At 43.9% G+C, this 18,898-nt stretch overlaps 1 protein-coding gene across 1 annotated transcript in view; it reads left to right on the top strand.

Moving 5' to 3' along the window:
• The window catches only part of SLC7A4 (solute carrier family 7 member 4), a 54,147-nt gene extending 39,027 nt beyond the window's left edge, over nt 1-15,120 (top strand). The window contains exons 2-5 of the mRNA XM_075569021.1: nt 3,921-4,990; nt 6,292-6,986; nt 9,147-9,255; nt 10,000-15,120. Coding sequence (XP_075425136.1) covers nt 4,009-4,990; nt 6,292-6,986; nt 9,147-9,255; nt 10,000-10,196 — 1,983 coding nt within the window. The 5' untranslated portion in view covers nt 3,921-4,008 and the 3' untranslated portion in view covers nt 10,197-15,120. The remainder of the gene's footprint in view (nt 1-3,920; nt 4,991-6,291; nt 6,987-9,146; nt 9,256-9,999) is intronic.
• The last annotated feature ends 3,778 nt before the right edge of the window (nt 15,121-18,898 follow it).

Genomic DNA, 18,898 nt, shown 5'->3' with positions numbered 1-18,898 from the left:
CCTTGCTGCTTCTCTGTGTGCTCTCTGCTTGCTGCAGGGCCTTGCTGTGGGGGCGGGGCCTTCACTGCACACAGACAGCCCCTCCTCCTGTCTGTTTACCTGCCCCAGTTGGCAGCAGCACACGGGGGACCGGAGCATGCTTAGTACTTCCCCCTCCCAGGTGAAAGTGTGTGACTGTTATGATTGTGTGGTGTGTGTGTGTCTGTGTGTGTGTTTCGTGATTCAGTGCGTGTTGTGATTGAGTGTTGTCGTGTGTGTATGTGTTGTGATTTTAATGCAGCGGTGCGCAAACTGGGGGGTTGAGGGGGCGTAAGATTATTTAGGGGGGCACAGGCGGCGTGCGGCAAAACCTGGCATGCGCGGATGGGCGAAAAAGCTGTGCGTGGGCAGCCGAACAGGATAGTGCAGGTGGCGGCCACGTGATGCTTCTCTGTGCTCTCTGCTTGTTGCGGAGGCGGGACCTTGCTGCTTCTCTGTGTGCTCTCTGCTTGTTGCGGAGGCGGGACCTTGCTGCTTCTCTGTGCTCTCTGCTTGTTGCGGAGGCGGGACCTTGCAGATTCTCTGTGTGCTCTCTGCTTGTTGCGGGGGCGGGACCTTGCTGATTCTCTCTGTGCTCTGCTTGTTGTGGGGGCGGGACCTTGCTGCTTCTCTGTGTGCTCTCTGCTTGTTGTGGAGGCGGGACCTTGCTGCTTCTCTGTGCTCTCTGCTTGTTGCGGAGGCGGGACCTTGCTGCTTCTCTGTGCTCTCTGCTTGTTGCGGAGGCGGGGCCTTGCTGCTTCTCTGTGTGCTCTCTGCTTGTTGCGGAGGCGGGACCTTGCTGCTTCTCTGTGTGCTCTCTGCTTGTTGCGGAGGCGGGACCTTGCTGATTCTCTGTGTGCTCTCTGCTTGTTGCGGAAGCGGGACCTTGCTAATTCTCTGTGCTCTCTGCTTGTTGCGGAGGCGGGACCTTGCTGCTTCTCTGTGTGCTCTCTGCTTGTTGCGGAGGCGGGACCTTGCTGATTCTCTGTGTGCTCTCTGCTTGTTGCGGAGGCGGGACCTTGCTAATTCTCTGTGCTCTCTGCTTGTTGCGGAGGCGGGACCTTGCTGCTTCACTGTGTGCTCTCTGCTTGTTGCTGAGGCGGGACCTTGCTGATTTTCTGTGCTCTCTGCTTGCTGCGGAGGTGGGACCTTGCTGCTTCTCTGTGCTCTCTGCTTGCTGCGGGGGCGGGACCTTGCTGATTCTCTGTGCTCTCTGCTTGTTGCGGAGGCGGGACCTTGCTGATTCTCTCTGTGCTCTCTGCTTGTTGCGGAGGCGGGACCTTGCTGCTTCTCTGTGCTCTCTGCTTGTTGCGGAGGCGGGACCTTGCTGATTCTCTGTGCGCTCTCTGCTTGTTGCGGAGGCGGGACCTTGCTGCTTCTCTGTGCTCTCTGCTTGCTGTGGGGGCGGGACCTTGCTGATTTTCTGTGCTCTCTGCTTGTTGCGGAGGCGGGACCTTGCTGCTTCTCTGTGTGCTCTCTGCTTGTTGCGGAGGCGGGACCTTGCTGCTTCTCTGTGTGCTCTTTGCTTGTTGCGGGGGCGGGATCTTGCTGATTCTCTCTGTGCTCTCTGCTTGTTGCGGGGGCGGGACCTTGCTGCTTCTCTGTGTGCTCTCTGCTTGTTGCGGAGGCGGGGCCTTGCTGATTTTCTGTGCTCTCTGCTTGTTGCGGGGGCGGGACCTTGCTGCTTCTCTGTGTGCTCTCTGCTTGTTGCGGAGGCGGGGCCTTGCTGATTTTCTGTGTGCTCTCTGCTTGTTGCGGAGGCGGTACCTTGCTGCTTCTCTGTGCTCTCTGCTTGTTGCGGAGGCGGGGCCTTGCTGCTTCTCTGTGCTCTCTGCTTGTTGCGGAGGCGGGACCTTGCTGCTTCTCTGTGCTCTCTGCTTGTTGCAGAGGCGGGACCTTGCTGCTTCTCTGTGCTCTCTGCTTGTTGCGGAGGCGGGGCCTTGCTGCTTCTCTGTGCTCTCTGCTTGTTGCGGGGGCGGGACCTTGCTGCTTCTCTGTGTGCTCTCTGCTTGTTGCAGGGCCTTGCTGTGGGGGCGGGGCCTTCACTGCACACAGACAGCCCCTCCTCCTGTCTGTTTACCTGCCCCAGTTGGCAGCAGCACACGGGGGACCGGAGCATGCTTAGTACTTCCCCCTCCCAGGTGAAAGTGTGTGACTGTTATGATTGTGTGGTGTGTGTGTGTCTGTGTGTGTGTTTCGTGATTCAGTGCGTGTTGTGATTGAGTGTTGTCGTGTGTGTATGTGTTGTGATTTTAATGCAGCGGTGCGCAAACTGGGGGGTTGAGGGGGCGTAAGATTATTTAGGGGGGCACAGGCGGCGTGCGGCAAAACCTGGCATGCGCGGATGGGCGAAAAAGCTGTGCGTGGGCAGCCGAACAGGATAGTGCAGGTGGCGGCCACGTGATGGTGTGTGTGTGCGCACGCACGGGGGCTTCGGAGGTCCGGGGAGGAGCACGCCCCAGCGCTGTGATGTCAAACGCCCCTCCTTCTGGTGTCTGCCCTGCAATAGCGCTGTGGTCCTGCTCTTCTCTGCTGGCAACCTGCTTCGCTGCGATCCTCTGCAGTGAAAGGGTCAGCTGCCACTATATCAATCATTCTATGAATGTACAGAAATAATTTAAAAAAAGTGAAAACGCAACATTGAAAACGGAAATAAATATACAATACATAATACTGTAGGTAGGAGTGTGGATGATACTGGGGACAGCTAGCCAAAGAGCAGGGAGAATAAAAAGGCAAATGGGAGAAGGAAAAAAGGGAGGGAAATGGGGCGTGGGGGAGAGAGAGAAGGGAGGTAGCAAGAGGTGGATGAATGCCCCCCCAACGGATTGCCTTTGTGCAGGTACGCTCTCCCAAGCTTGGCGCTTAGGGAGACAAACAAAATTGACTTTGAAGCGCGCTCAGCAGCAATCAATGCACACACACACACAAACTCACACAAATAGCCCCGATCCACGCCCCCCCACTCGTGCTTGCAAAATTATGCAGGACAGCATGCGCTCATGCTTGGAGAGTTGGTGATGTCACCGCTCTCAGCGGCAGCGTGGACGCAGCCTAATTTTGCAAGTGCGAACTTTTGAAATACGTAAGTATTTAGACATATTTGTGTTTACATTGTATACTGTTTAATAAAGGTTTTTTTTTTTCATGTGATTTTGATTACATTAGGCAGGGGGGGCCCGAGAAATGTCATGGATGAAAAGGGAGGCTCGGCATAAAAAGTTTGCTCACCCCTGCTTTGGAGATCTCCCCTGCAGATTAAGCAGGAGGCTTTTCTACCTGTCTGATGAGCAAGGTGGAGACAGGCTAATTGTCTGTAACTGCAATTAACCAACACCCTGCTTGACATTCTTCAGAGCAAAACAGGCTTTCTAGTGACGCCGTTTCAGACTGTGGTTCTGCGTGTCACATGTATTTCCATCTTTCCTGCTGAATGTCTCTTCTCTTCCACCCAGCCCCACAAGCATGTCTCTGTTCTCCCCACGCAGCATGTCTCTCTCTTTCTCTGTTGTCCCCTCATGTATTTCTTATTTCCCCCTCATGTCCTTTTGCCTCCCTCTTCTCTTTTCTCACACGTGCCATTCTCTTTATTTAATCCTTCATGTATTTTCCCCTATGTCACCCTCTCTCCAACAATCTGATGTATCTTTGTCCCAGCATCTTTTGCTTTCTTTTCCTTCCCCTCTCATATCTCTCTTTTTCTCCCCTTCAGGTGGTGCTCAAATCCTCAAGACTCCACCCCCCTCCCCCCCCCCCCCCCCCCCCCAACAGGTTAGGTTTTAAGGTGGCTCAGTCAAAGACTCGACTGGAGTGAAGCACCTCTGCTGAATACAAATAAAATAACAATATTTAAATATGTATTGATTTTACAGTCAATTTCTTTTCTTTTTTTTTCATTGTAGATATTAACGTGGGAAACTCATGGAGGAATTGTTGAGCTAATCCATTATCCATTTGACCTGATCAGAAACAAGACATTCAAACGCAAAGATGGGGAGTCGACTACCATCTACTGCAGCTATGGTTCGGTTCTGCCAGAAACTAAACCGGGTCAAAACCCTGGAGGATGACTTAATGGAAACGTCACTGAAAAGATGCCTTTCCACTTTGGACCTTACCCTTTTAGGTGTGGGTGGAATGGTGGGTTCTGGTCTCTATGTACTCACTGGCACTGTTGCCAAAGAAATAGCAGGACCAGCTGTTGTCATTTCCTTCCTTATTGCCGGCATTGCCTCACTGCTTGCTGCTCTTTGCTATGCCGAGTTTGGTGCACGGGTGCCAAAGACGGGATCTGCTTATATGTTCACCTATGTTTCGGTTGGCGAAGTCTGGGCCTTTCTGATTGGCTGGAATGTGATCCTGGAATACATGATTGGTGGGGCTGCAGTGGCAAGAGCTTGGAGTGGATATCTGGACTCCATGTTTGACCACAAAATCAAAAACTTTACAGAGACCCATGTTGGCACTTGGAATGTCCAATTCCTAGCCCACTATCCTGATTTCTTGGCTGCCGGGATATTGCTGATAGCCACAGCATTTATCACTTTTGGGGTCCGAGTATCTTCATGGCTTAACCACATTTTTGCGGCCGTTAGCATGGGGATCATCCTTTTTATTCTAATATTTGGATTCATCCTTGCGGAGCCGAAGAACTGGGGCGCCGAATATGGTGGCTTTGCTCCATTTGGATTCTCTGGCATTATGGCCGGCACTGCCACATGCTTTTATGCCTTTGTTGGATTTGACGTTATAGCAGCTTCAAGTGAAGAAGCCAGGAATCCCCAAAAGTCGATTCCCATCGCAACAGCTGTTTCATTGGGTGTAGCAACAGGGGCCTACATCTTGGTATCCATAGTATTGACTTTAATGGTTCCTTGGAGCACCCTAATACCAGACTCTGCTCTTTCTGATGCGTTTTACAGGCGGGGTTATTCCTGGGCAGGATTCATTGTGGCTGCTGGCTCCATTTGCGGTAAGTGGGGGGATGGGGGACTACTACAAAATGAGGGTACCTGTGCCTCCGATACTATGTCTTATATTTTCTTAATTTGAGACATCATTGTGGAAACAAATTAAAAGGTGCAATCAAATTTAACACCGTATATTATTGTTATAATAGAGGGAACGCATTCAGCCATGCAAAACACTACCATTTTTAACAAATTTGCTTCAGATTGAAGTACAAATGAATATGGCTTCATTGTCGTCTCTGCTGCATTAGGCCGTGCGTATAGTGCCCGCGACGGGCAACGGCGACACGACTGCGCCCCAAAAACAAATGCATTGCCGCTGCCGCGTGCGCTTATAGTAAGCGCGACGGTGACAATGCGACAGAGCATCGCGGATTTTGGAAGCAATATTTGATTTTTCAAGGGCTATCGCCTCATGTGACAGCCCCTGAACCAATCAAATGCCAGTGAGCCCGCGACGCCGCCGCAAAGCGAAATATAACTTTTGCTAGCAGCGACGGGTGACGTCGCCCTTCGCAGGCACTATACGCGCGGCCTTATGGTGATATACAGTATGTTGTGACATTCTGTGTGAACACTGCTAGTGAATCCTATGTAAATTCTGTGTTATAATAGGATCTGTTGTGTTAATTGGGGAAGCAGTGTCATCTGTAGGCTTAATAGCTTTGTAATGCTGGGCCAGAAAAATGTACTATGAAAACTACAATACGTAATAGCACAAACAGTAGTATATATAATATATGATTTCTTTAGAGTTTTTTTTTTTACTGGGGGCCCATGTATAACAAAATACTGTGTTACGGTATGTTGATGTAGGCAGAGTTAAAACTACAGTAGTTAATTGACCATTCACAATCATGGGCCATTGTCAAGAGTTCCACAAACAAATATTTTACATCAATATTTCTTCAATGCAAATACTTATACAGTAAAATGAATTTGTAAAAAATACATTCATTTGTGTCACTTATTGTGTGTATGTATATAGCTATAATTTCAGCTTAATGAATAAGTGCCTATGAGTATTGTACTTTTAATCTGTGATTAGGTGTTTTAGACTACGCAAGAGTGAATTTTAGAATAATAATCTCAGTTAGTATGTAGGATATAAACTGATTTTATTTTGTGCAATAACATGCGTGATATTTGCTTCTGTTGCAGTATGATAATTTGCTCTGCATTTTGATTCTTGTTCCTAAAAGATCTGAGGGAATTTGTAATGTCAATTGAAAAGTATGTTCTACATTGAGAATTGCTCAGTTATATAATCAATACTAATCTGTTTTCTTATTGTGCCCTTTAGCTATGAATACAGTTCTCCTGAGTAACCTCTTCTCCCTTCCAAGGATTGTATACGCAATGGCTGAAGATGGTTTATTCTTTGAGTGTTTCTCCAAAGTAAACCCTACCACCAAAGTACCAGTTATTGGTATTGTAGTGTTTGGCTTTTTAATGGCTGTCCTAGCACTCATCTTTGACTTGGAAGCACTGGTGCAGTTTCTGTCCATTGGCACTCTGTTGGCCTACACCTTTGTCGCAGCGAGCATTATCGTGTTGAGATTTCAGCAGGAGAAAACAGAACCTTCCCATCCATTGGAGCCAGAGCCAAGTCCTCCGCCCCATGACGGTGAAGTGACCAGTGAAAAGATTGCTGGTGAGGAGATGAAGGAATATGAGTCCTTCTCAGATAAACTTCAGCTGGTGGAGACTGCAAAGAAAGCCAAAGACCGCAGGGAAATAGGACAACTAAAGGCTGCTTTTGAGCCATACCTGAAGTTCTTGAGTGATTGTTATCCCGGTGAGGTGGTCACCATTGCAGTAGTTACAATGATGGTGTCAGCCATATGCTTGTGCTCCGTTCTGGTATTTGGGACTTCCCATTTACACCTCCCCACATGGAGTTATTATTTGCTGGTGGCTATTTTTTTGATCGGGTATTTAATCAGTCTATTTTTAATTTCTGTCCATGAACAACAAACGAAAACAACATTATTCCAGGTAAATAATTTTTATATTATACAATGTATACCAAAAAGGTGTAAGTTCTAAACCAATAGGGGGTGGGAAGTTCAGCTAATGTTAGGAATACTAATTCTTCACTAACTACTGTATGGTCACTGTGGTCAACAGGGAATTAAAAAATACTTTAAGGTCTGCTTAATTATCTAATTAGCACCCCTGATATCAATATCCGTATAGCACTTTTACAGCCTGGAGTAGGTAAAAAGAAATTGGTGCACAATCTTGTTATAGCATGCAGTATGTGAATAATTTGGTGCAATTTACTAACTTTAGTATACTGAATAAAGACAGAGAATAGAGCGCAAAATACTGAATACAAATAAAAATAGAACAGAACTAAATATATAGATGGATTTCCTGTGATGAGTGTTGCAGTGGGGGGAATTTGATCCCAATTCACTATAGGAGTAGCAGTAACAGAGTCCGAAGCGCACTCTCATCCAGGTTAGTATGAAAAACAAACAAAAAAGGGAAAATAGTGTAGTACTGTCAGAATTCCACAAAAAATCAATGAAGATATATAGTGATACTACTCAAATTTTAAGTGAGAAATACAGGCGTTTGGGTTGTTCCGAGTAACCAACTCATATGGTGTAGTAGATCACCCATTCAAGGGGCTGGATACTCAAGCAAATAAGTGACCGTGTGCAGTGGGACCCCCTGGGTCACGGAGTGGGGGATAAAGTCCTGGAGAACCCCTTTTACAGCAAGCCCTCGCGGTAGCCGTCCACAAAAAGTCACTGCTCAGGGGTCCAGACGTCCTTGGTAATCCTCCACAGCTGCCTCTGCTCAGCTGAGTCTATGCTTCTTGAGGAAGTCTACTTAGACGAAACGCGTAGGGTGACACCTACCAAGCTGGAACCAAGTTGACTGAGCAGAGGCAGATGTGGAGGATTAGCAAGGACGTCTGGATCCCTATGCAGTGACTTTCTCTAAGCCTCCCTACAGTATATCTATGTTCCTTCTGAAGTTCTAGCGTTCTCTTCTTCTGAGTATAAGTGACAGAGAACAGCGAGCAATACCATTATCTTGCTGCAACTTACTCATTCCCTGGTAGCATTTTCCACACATACAGTGTGTCTAAAGCCCTCTCCTGAAACCCTTGCTGACTGCCCCACACCTCTGGAATGCCCTTCCAGTCAATACCCGACTAGCACCCTCTCTATCCACCTTTAAGACCGATCTTAAAACACACCTCCTTAACAGCACGAGTAGCTCCATGGCTGATACTTTACACCTCATACATCGACCTTGGCCTCTTGCAGACGCACTTACCAGAACACCCTCCTACTGTCTCTGTACGTTCTTCCTACTTACTAATTAGATTGTGAGCACTTCGGGGCACAGACTCCTTTTCCTAAATGTTACTTTTATGTCTGAAACGCTTCTTCCCATCATGAGGTATTTGTTATTTATATGATTGTCACGGGTATTACTGCTGTGAAGCGCTGTGTACATTAAGGCGCTATATAAATAAAGATACACATACTGTACATACACTATGATACTGCAAGGAGCCTTAGAACTACCCAATGAGGTCCACAGCTGGTATCATGTGCTGAATGGAGGAAGACGTCAATAATGTATGTCTGCATCCTACTCATTCATCTGTACACCCTGTGTAACATAGCCAGGGGGTGATTGATTTGAATGAAAAGGTCCAGGACCACGACATAAGAGCTGCATCATGGACTCCACATCAGGATAATGTTTGCATGCGAGAGACCAGGAGTGTCCAATTTTTCATGAGTCCGTCAATATGGAGCAATTGGAGGCGTTATTAAACACAATGTGTTAATTTCTGTATATGGGTTTGTCTGTTTAATCAGTTTTACCTATGCCAAAGAATCTTGGGACTGACTCCTATTAATCCAATTGCCAATTCTTGGAGTCAGGAAGGAATTTATTTTTCCCCTTATGAGATATCATTGGATGATATGACTCTGGGGTTTTTTGTTTGCCTTCCTCTGGATCAATAAGTATAGATATATGATAAAATATCTGTTGTCTAAATTTAGCATAGGTTGAACTTGATGGACAGAAGTCTTTTTTCAACCTCATCTACTATGTAACTATATATAAATGTTACTTCTGTAACTCTTTTTTATTAACATTTTTTTTATGTTTGAATCATAGGTTCCATTGGTGCCACTAATACCTGCTTTGAGTATTCTTTTAAACACATATCTTATGCTTAAGCTGAACTACATGACTTGGGTGCGGTTCTCGATCTGGCTTGCTCTTGGTAAGTTCAACCTTCAGTAAATTAGAACTAATTAGAATTAATCTTTTTAGGACTTGCATGTTCAGAGACTAAACATTAATTGGTACTGCAATCATTTACAGTATATAATTTGTTTTCCAAATATAATAAACAGTCTAATCGACATTGAGTGTAAACAGTTATTCAAGTGAATGATCATAAATCGACATAATAGCTTTAGCGAACATACCCTAATAAATTTAGTTGGAGCTAAAATAATTTGTAGAATTTAGGACACAAGACACGCTGCAAAGGTTGTGAAGCCTTCACTATCTTGAACCACAAAAGCAGCAATTTGCTCTACTCCTCATAAAAAAAAGTCTTATTTACCATTGCAGTAATTTCTTTTCATAAAAAGGGAACAGTAAGTGTGTGATAAAGTATGTAACTCTGTATCCTAGCCTCTTACCATCGCACTTTGACCATTATTGGGCTTAGGCCAACAATAAATATTCACCTTATCTCACAAGCTTTCTCTTCATCCCCATGAGAAAGAACTCACCGATCCAGTTACTTTTGATGCTTCAATTAGGTTGTAATACCTGTTGTGGTGTCACTGTACCTGTTGGAGCAACCATTGACTGGCCAGGGCTGAGACCAGGGTAGTGCAAAGTTAACAGAGGCTTCTTGTTTTTCTGTTTTTCTCTGTCAGTGAGAAGTAGGAACAGTGTAGATCTAGAAGATCTCGTTGCAGAATTATTTTATTTTACCTTCCATGTTTTGTAGGTCTCATGGTTTATTTTGGTTATGGTATATGGCACAGCAAGGAGAACCTGCGAGAGCCAAAGAGCCACGGAGTCACGGCACGTTATGTGGTCTTTCCAAGCAGCAGTCTGGAAGAAACGGTACAGCAGATCCAACCCAACCAACAGGACACCATGGGAAGAGCCGAGATTGTCGAAGAAGAAGCAGTAAAAAGATGATGTTACAGAAGTTTAGCAAAACGTATACATAATCGTTGTGTTGTAGCCTTCCCAGTCAAAAACAGATTTGCCATCTGCACTGAGAAATTAAGAAACAACTGGCCCAGTTTGCATATTTTTTTAAATATATACCAGCATTACATGTTATGGGGAACAAATGCTGGATATTGAAGCCTCCACATAGTAGGGGCTCAAAATAGCCATCTACTTTTCCCTTTTTATACTTGACGTCACTCATGATATTGAGTTCCAACTGTTCCAATTGTTTTACATACAGTATCATTACAGTTTAGAATAGATGAATATGTAAATGAACTGCTAGAACTAATTTTAGATCAGTATTGTACTTTTTTCCCCCAACAACGTTGTATTCATAGATGAATAATGCCACTGCACATCAGTAGAGAGTGACAATCTTAACTATAATGTGCAATTATGGGAATCAATGTTGGTTTCCAGTCCAGGTTGACAACAGGGAATATGTACGTATTGCACAATATTATAATCTGTCTCTGATTTACATTCACACAATATTAGGGGGGAGAACTCGCTGTGTGCTAATTAGAATTTAGAAGACCACAAGAACAGGGGACCACACATCTTTCTTTTATTCCCTCGGGGATCACAAGAGAGCACATTTCTATGGCTCTACCAAGCTGGACCAATACATCCCTCAGTTATTATATTACATTGTCTCTAAGGAGGTCATTCTACATAATGTATTCCGATGCGGCACTTCGGGCGGCTTTCGTCCACAAATCCCCATTGACTGCCCTAACAGCCGCATCAGTCTATATGGTATAAAGCCCTACATTTGTTATTACTATACTTGAATTTGTACTGTTTTTTGTAGATTTTTTTATTTTACGTTACCGTATATTTAATTCTGAAGTATAATATAAGAGATGCTATTGACGATGTCTTAATAATACTTAAAGTAAAATGCATCCACAGAATATACAGGCAACTTTAGCTGGCGAAAAGCAATTTTGGGGGGAAACGACATGTTCATCCTGCCCCATGGTGCTTTGCTCCAAATTTGCCCCGTCTGCCCCAGCTTGCGAGTTGGGGGGGTCTGAGTTGGCGGAGCTGGGGAGGTGGTATATGCTGCACAGATTACAATTTGAGGTGTATGGCATTCTGCATCTTTGTGCCCCATTCTTTTTTTTTTTCCCTTTTATTTTGGGAGAAAAGCCTACATATCTGTAATAGCGCAAGTCTAAAATTCGGCATCAGATGTAACAAATGGTTTCTTACATACTGTATGCCAAAACTCTGCTCCAGAAAAGGGAGCATTGCATCAAAACACACTTTTCTCTACACTAACACACAGACCCATTTGGAAGTAACATGACTCAAATAGCAGAAGACTTATGAATCACATATTTATGAAGAGTGTATTCACTCTTTTATAATTCTTGGATACATTATTGCCATCTGAAATTTTAAACATGCAGCCCCACTATTGGAGTTGCTATGAATTTAATGTCAAACACAAAAACTTCCGTGCGCTACTCAAATACCCTTAGTTCATGTAAAATATAACCAAAATACTTAAACACAAAGTCTCTTGTGCTCAGTCCTCCTTAAGGTCGGGTTCCTCGGCTCTTCAGGGTCCAACCAGGGGACCCCAACAACATATACAAAAGGAAGAAAGGCACAATCCCTGTTCTAGTAAAAAATATAGATATATATTTAGTAAAAAAAATTATAGATGTATTGTGGGCCACAATCTATATATTTTTTTTTTACTAAAACAGGGATTGTGCCTTTCTTCCTTTTTTCTCTTTTGTATATATTAATTTAATGTAGTAAGGTGGGAAATCTATATTGTCTGAAGCTGCCGATTGGGATGTTTTTGAATTTTGTTGAATTTGTTTTTGAGAATTTCGGCCAAAAATTGACTTCGGACAATTTAGAATAAGTCCTTAATTCATGTAGCACTATCTACCATTTTTAGATTTAGGATCAATATTGTCCTTTTTTTTTTTTTTTTTTTTTTCCTTCCCACTCTCCCCTCCTGCTTTTTACATCACTAAAATATCTGTATATTATTGTGTGTATATATATTTATTTATTTATTTCACATGTATAATACAGATGTAGCAGACTCCAATGTTCCCGGTCGGTGGGATATGTTATGATATTGAGCACTAACACTGCCATTAAATCCTATGGAAATGCTGTGAGAGTCTGTATTACAATAGGATATGTTGTATTGTCGGAGGGAACAATGACAGCTGCTACAGTACCTATGTATCTTTGTGGCAGAGGGAGGAGTTGAAGGGTGTATCCCTGGAGGGGACGTGCAGGCAGTGCACTGCTTTGAGGTGCATATAGAAAAAAGATGCGATGGTGGCTGGATCAAGTGCAATAAAAATAAGCTTCTTTATTGAGGAACAAGACAAACAGGGTTCACATGACGCTATAGAGGTAGGAGTTGAATGCACATTGGCCCAGATTGACTAATCTCCCTTCAATAAGGGCAAATAACGTGACCTTGCCAAGAACTCGAAAAGTTATTTGCTGTGAGGTTATTATTATTCACTAACAAAACTATATGCAAAAATAGCAGCTGAAATGTAGCACGTGGAAAAGAAACCGCATGTTTGCCTTAACTATACTAGTGCATTGACGTGGAAATAATAGAATATACGTCATCTAAATGTAACATTCTTGCACAAGAGGACAATTTTAAACCACATGAAAGCAAAGAACGGCTGTTGGAGAATAGCATCCTGTAACGCCGGTCCGGTAAAATGGCACAAGACGTCTCCACTGATCCTTCTACCAAGGCTCAGAATTATTTCCCTTCGAGAGATTGAAATCTTAATGAGTGAAATGCTTTGTAAGAGGTGTCAACTATTTGGAGAGCTGTGCTACTGTATGAGACCAGCACAGCAGAGAGGAATCTGGAGGCAGATGCTCCTTGGTCCTAATGCCCTGAGGCACAGAACCATAAACGTGCTGAAGAAAAGGTGGACTAGATACAGTAGTAGGAAGGAAAACCCGACTGCTGGGAAGAGTGGGATTGCAGGAGGGGCAACACCTGTAGAACTTAATCTAACCACCTCTGAGTGATGCATGACAGAAGTTATTTGCTCAGTGCAAGTAGTTGGACTCAAAGGTCTTGTGGACACAGGAGATGTTCCAGAAGATCAACCTGGCAACTGGAAGTTTTATACCAGGGGTGGCCAACTTCAGTCCTCAAGAGCTACCAACTGGTCAGGTGGATGGAGCCAGCTATGCTGAAGCAGGGATATCCTGAAAAACTGACCTGTTGGTAGCCTTTGAGGACTGGAGTTGGCCACCCCTGGTATATATCAGAAGTTCAATGTGAATGAAAAATATACTACTTTCTTTATTCACTTATTATACTGTTGTATATTTAAACAATGAAAATAAGAACATTTTTTGCTTCAAAACTAGGAGAAAAATTAATAGAAACGATATATGTAATAACAATAACTCCATTGTTTCATACAGAATATCTTTTTTTAGATAAGTTATTTATTTACGAATGTATTTATTTTAACCATTACTCCAATTTTGGCCCACGAAAAATAGCCCAGTAAATGATATAGCATACGGTATGTTACTTACCTTTCAATAGGAACATCTCACATGTGAGCACTATCGGCCTCCCAGGATGTCTCCTCTGATGTTGCATGGAGATGCAGAAGAAAAGGAGTCAACTTCTTTGGTTTTAACTGAATTGGTGCCAGAGGAATATGGCACATCACCTGCCAATACTGTGGTACTTGTATCACCAAATCCACCTGTTCTTCCAGCGGTGCTTCCCAGGCTGCCCTAGTAGTTGCCTTGCCACCTCCACCTGTCGACAATGCTACCGTCACCTCCATCAAGAACAAGGGAGGAATATTACGAGGCAGTTCTCCATTGTCAACAGCAGGGTGCATACAGAAAGTTTGCAAATCCCTCAAAGGAGGAGTCACTCAAAATCGCAGACAGCATGGAGAGGCTGAAAGACTGATAAGGCGAATAACGAATAGTAATAATACCAAAATTACAGCCACAATTAGTGTCTTTTCTTGACCTGGAGTTTGAGTTCGGTGCCGGTGGTCACCACACACACACAATGCAGCGGATCTACAAATACAGTATATCTGGTGGGCTAAGCAAAAGCCCTTCTGCTCCACATTCCCAAGAAGGAGGGAGATCTGGTTGATGGTGCCGTGGTGGAAGGGGGAAGAGGTATCTAGTCCTCAAAATCATGGGTGGAAGAAACCGCTTGAAGTTGAAAATAATGTCTAGATTGTAATTAATGCGTATAAAGCAGTCACTATGTGACATCTGTTGACCTTTTTAGGAATTAATGACCAACCAATGTGGTATAACACTGCTGACTAATAAATAGTTTTATGGCGTTAACAGTGTTTTATTCAATGATGTCCATAAAAACACATTTACATGCAAAGATTTTGGCAATGAGTCAATGGGGGGGTTAGGTGGTTAGGTTACCCCGCAGTGAGGAATGCAAGGACGAGGGGGGCAGTTGGGCTACTGTTAAGATTATATTAAGTAAAGATTGCCTAAAAGACCGCACAAAGAAACGCCTCCGTGGTGACATGTAGCTGGAGATTTCAATGGGTAAAATCATGATTAAAATACACTCACACACGGGCGCCGTGGAGGGATTATTCGCAAGCAAATGTTTAGTGAATCTCTTGTTTATTTTCTCTCCAATATAATAATACGCGACTGTAATGTGAACTACACTGAAATGTAAGTGTAACAAAGTATAAATGGGTGTACTGAAAGGAAAGAAAACATGGAAATGTATTCCCCCACACCGTTCCTCCCACCTTTTTTTTTTCCTGTACCCCCTACCCCCCTCCCCTAAATATATTTTGTGAAAAAAATAACAATAAAATACAAGTTTAAAAAAAAAAAAAAAAAAAACACAGTACATAGGAGCAATAAACATGTATGAACCACACTATCACCGGCTCCTCAGTGCTACACCTCCCCTCCAATGCTCTTAATTGCTGCTCAATTACTTGCGGTTTTAAAACGCCCTCTCCATGGCGTCCCGTGAGCTGAAGGGGATCTCCTGCAGTCAAGTCTGGATGTCCCGAGCCTTGCAAGCGATGCGGAGCGTGGACGTCAGGTGGGAGTGTAACCAGTGCAGAGTCCGGTAGCAGGGGTTCCTTTTCTTTGCCTTCAGTCTGGTTCTTTTTTCCTCCTACGCATTTCGCTAGAACACAGCTAGCGTAATGTAAGGCTAGTAAGGTGCCTTAAATCCCTGAAGAAGCTAGCTGTGTTCTAGCGAATCGCCACCTCACGTCATCAGGCTCTGCATCGCTTGCAAGGCTCTGGACAACTACGCATGACTGCAGGAGATCCCCTAAAGCAAACGGGACGCCGTGGAGAGGTCATATTAAAACCGCAAATAAATGAGCAGCAATTAAGAGAATTGGATGGGAGGTGTAGGACTGAGGAGCCGGTGACCGTTTGGTTCATACATGTCTACTGCTCCTATGCACTGTGTGAGTGTATTTTAATCATTATTTTATCCATTAAAATCTCCCAACTATATTTCACCATGGAGGCATGTCTTTGCGCTTTCTTTAGGCATTCTTTAATTCATCATTTATGGGGTGAAGGATTACCCCTATGTAAAGCAGCAAGAGCCTTATTCGGCAATTACTCAAAGTGACTATTCCTTTTTTCATTCACCAACTATTTTTCAACGTTTATTTTTTCCTACTGCTGCCCGTGTTTTTTTTTCTTTATATTACTTTGACTTATATTGTATTTATTATTGTATCTGTTTTATAATTGGTATATTGGTTTCAACGCCATTAACTGTGATTCGAAGAGTTTTTTTTTCTCTGAGCGCACGATGTGGGTTGTTTTCTTTTTAAGATTGTATTAACCCTTTAGTAGCACTTAGTGGCCAGCTAGCCATGGGCTACTAAACCCCTACTCGGGCCCTTTAGAAAACAAGGTTTCTGAGTCAACCACACAACATTTTATTAATTTGCACATGACATACCTGTGCACTGGTTTTTAAGGCAAACATGCACATGTGAGCAAGTGGATTGGCTATCCCTACAAGCGAGAGGGGCTAAGGAGAGGAACAACTGGGTTCATATATTGGTTACGTTTATTTCATCAACTTTTTGTTATCTTGGCTGAAATAACGGAATGTTATTAAAGGTCTGGATATGTGTAATACCAACTTTTGTTATGACTTAAATAATGGTAAGTTATTTCCCAGTGTCAATCTAAAAGCAGTCCGCACTGCTGCCAAGTGGTTTTAGCATTTTTGTATTACTTGTGCTGATCCGCGGTCCCCCGACATGCAGGGGACCCCCTGGTTTCTGAGCGATGAGCACAGAATGGTCGTGGAGTCAGGCCTTACTCTGGCGGCCAATAGAAAGTTGCAACATCATCAACGGTGTATATTGCAACCTTCTATCTGGAAACCCATGGCTATATTTGTACTGTATATGTGTGTCTGTGTGTGTGTCTGTGTCTGTGTCAAAATCTACTGTAGCACACAAAAACAACAAATATCTTGGGAACCGGGAGGTCCTCAGTAGTCAGGGGACACTGGATCAGCTTCAAGGACCCTCGATTCCAGTAAGGTAAAACATTTTGGATTGGATTGCTGTTTTAACAGAGCTTTGTGAATAGGGTATGCTTATGAAACAGCTCATTTGCACGGCCATTATAATTCACGCATCAGTACTACGCTTTGTATGTCAGTACAACTGTGTTGAGGATACATTACTTTCTTTAGTAAACACAGCATTACTGTTAATGTGATGTTAACATCACCTTCAATAACCTTGAGTTTAGTGAATCTGGGCCATTGTTCTATACACTTCCTAACCACTGTCCTATAAATCCTTAATAGTACAGTATCAATCAAGGCATGTTAATGGCTACTGTAAAAAAAAGCAACACATATCTTCTGTACACAGAAGGCACAGAATCAGCCCCTTAGGGCTCAATTAAACCAAATGCTGCAGGCCGCCGAACAGCATAGCGATTATACCAGGGAGCCGGTGGAAAGGAGGCGAGACGTGGCCGTGAGCGGTTCGCCCTCATTGGCTGGAACCGCTCACTTGACGTGGCCGTCGCCAGGCAAGAACAAAGCTGCAGATCGTACCAGGAGACAGCCGCCCTGCAGCTCCACGCGGCGTGCACGCCGCCACTGGTATGTACGCTGCTATTGTTTTTTTAATGCTGTTTTTCAGGCTCGCGGCGCAGCGTGCGTTTTCCTGTATAATCACGGCCTTACCTATATATCCCAAAGCAGCCGATCGCAATGCAGTTGGCCGAAAAACTGCCATTCAAGCCAACTGCAGTTTACAGCCGATCATATTGTGACCAGGCGATTTAGTGTATATCGAATCAGCCACTAAATAGTCTAATGTGTTTTTATGCTAGGGGAAATGAAAGTACCTTACCACAGTGCTCCATGTTAAAGGAGAGAATCTAGCATTTCTGAGTGCCTTGGTAAAGCAATTTAACAGGCATAAAAGTATTTTGTATTTTCTTTGTTCGATAGGAAGAGTGTATTTATGGATGGATATGTGCTCGTTTCCTTGTTGGAAAGCCAGTCATGCACACCCCAAAAAAGTTTTTGCAAGTCAAAGAACTCAAACGAATGTCATTTTAATGACTTAAAGAAGGCCTCCAACATTTCGGTGCATGCAAGCACCTTTATCCCTGATTAAATCCCTAATGAAGGTGCTTGCATGCACCGACACGTTGGATGCTGCTATGACTTCTTTAAGTCCTTTAAAATGACTTTGATTTGACTTGCAAAAAATGTTGTGCTGGGCTCTTGCTTTCCTACGACTTTTTTTATTTTGACTTACCTAGTTACCCTTCAGTCCTCAGACCCTGTTTTGGGGCATCCCAAGTTGCTGGACGACTCTTAAGTTCTTGTTTCCTTGTTGCTCTATAAATGATAGCCCGAGAACTATCCAATGTGTTGTTAATATAATACTAGAAAGGTAATTTAATGTTATACCCTCATACCATATCTCTCACTAAAGGGAGGATTAACCCCTCGTGGGTCAGGGTCCCACGGCCCTTCCGGCACGCCGATTACGTTACCGGAACGGAAAGGGAGGAATCATCCCTCTTCCATTCCACATCAGTACTGCCTTAGTAGACAAGCAGGATTTTTGGGATGTAGCCTCTGAGTGCCAGAGTCCGTGATGGACAGTAGTACTGTAGCGCCGACGAGTATTCTAAAACAAATCTGGGGCAATCACCAACAAGACCCAGGTACACGCTGGGTACATGCTGGGTACAAGCGGCAACATTTCAGTGACATTTCTGTAGACAGACTAATGGCCCATCGGATTAACAGCGGGGATCCCTGGCAGTCCCATTCAAACTGAATGGGACTGCCGGGGACCCCTGCTGTGTTAATCCGATGGGCCATTAGTCTCTGCAGAAATGTCACTGAAATGTTGCAGCATGTACCCAGCTTGTACCTGGATCTTGTTGGTGATAGCCCCAGATTTTCCAAGGCAAGTTTAAGGCAAGTTTAAGAATACTCGTCGGCGCACCTGTAGCTACACAGTTCGTCTGGGTCACATTTGTGACTGAAACAACATGTTAAGTTTATTTTAACATTTTTCCGAAGCAAGTTGTGATGACCATGATTATTTCCGGCACCGCTTTTTGACAAAAGGGTAACATTTTACTGCCTT

Source organism: Ascaphus truei, chromosome 13 (assembly GCF_040206685.1).
Source record: "Ascaphus truei isolate aAscTru1 chromosome 13, aAscTru1.hap1, whole genome shotgun sequence".
NCBI lineage: Eukaryota > Metazoa > Chordata > Amphibia > Anura > Ascaphidae > Ascaphus > Ascaphus truei.
Note: the sequence above shows the minus strand (reverse complement) of the source record. Positions and strands in the feature narration are given on the sequence as shown.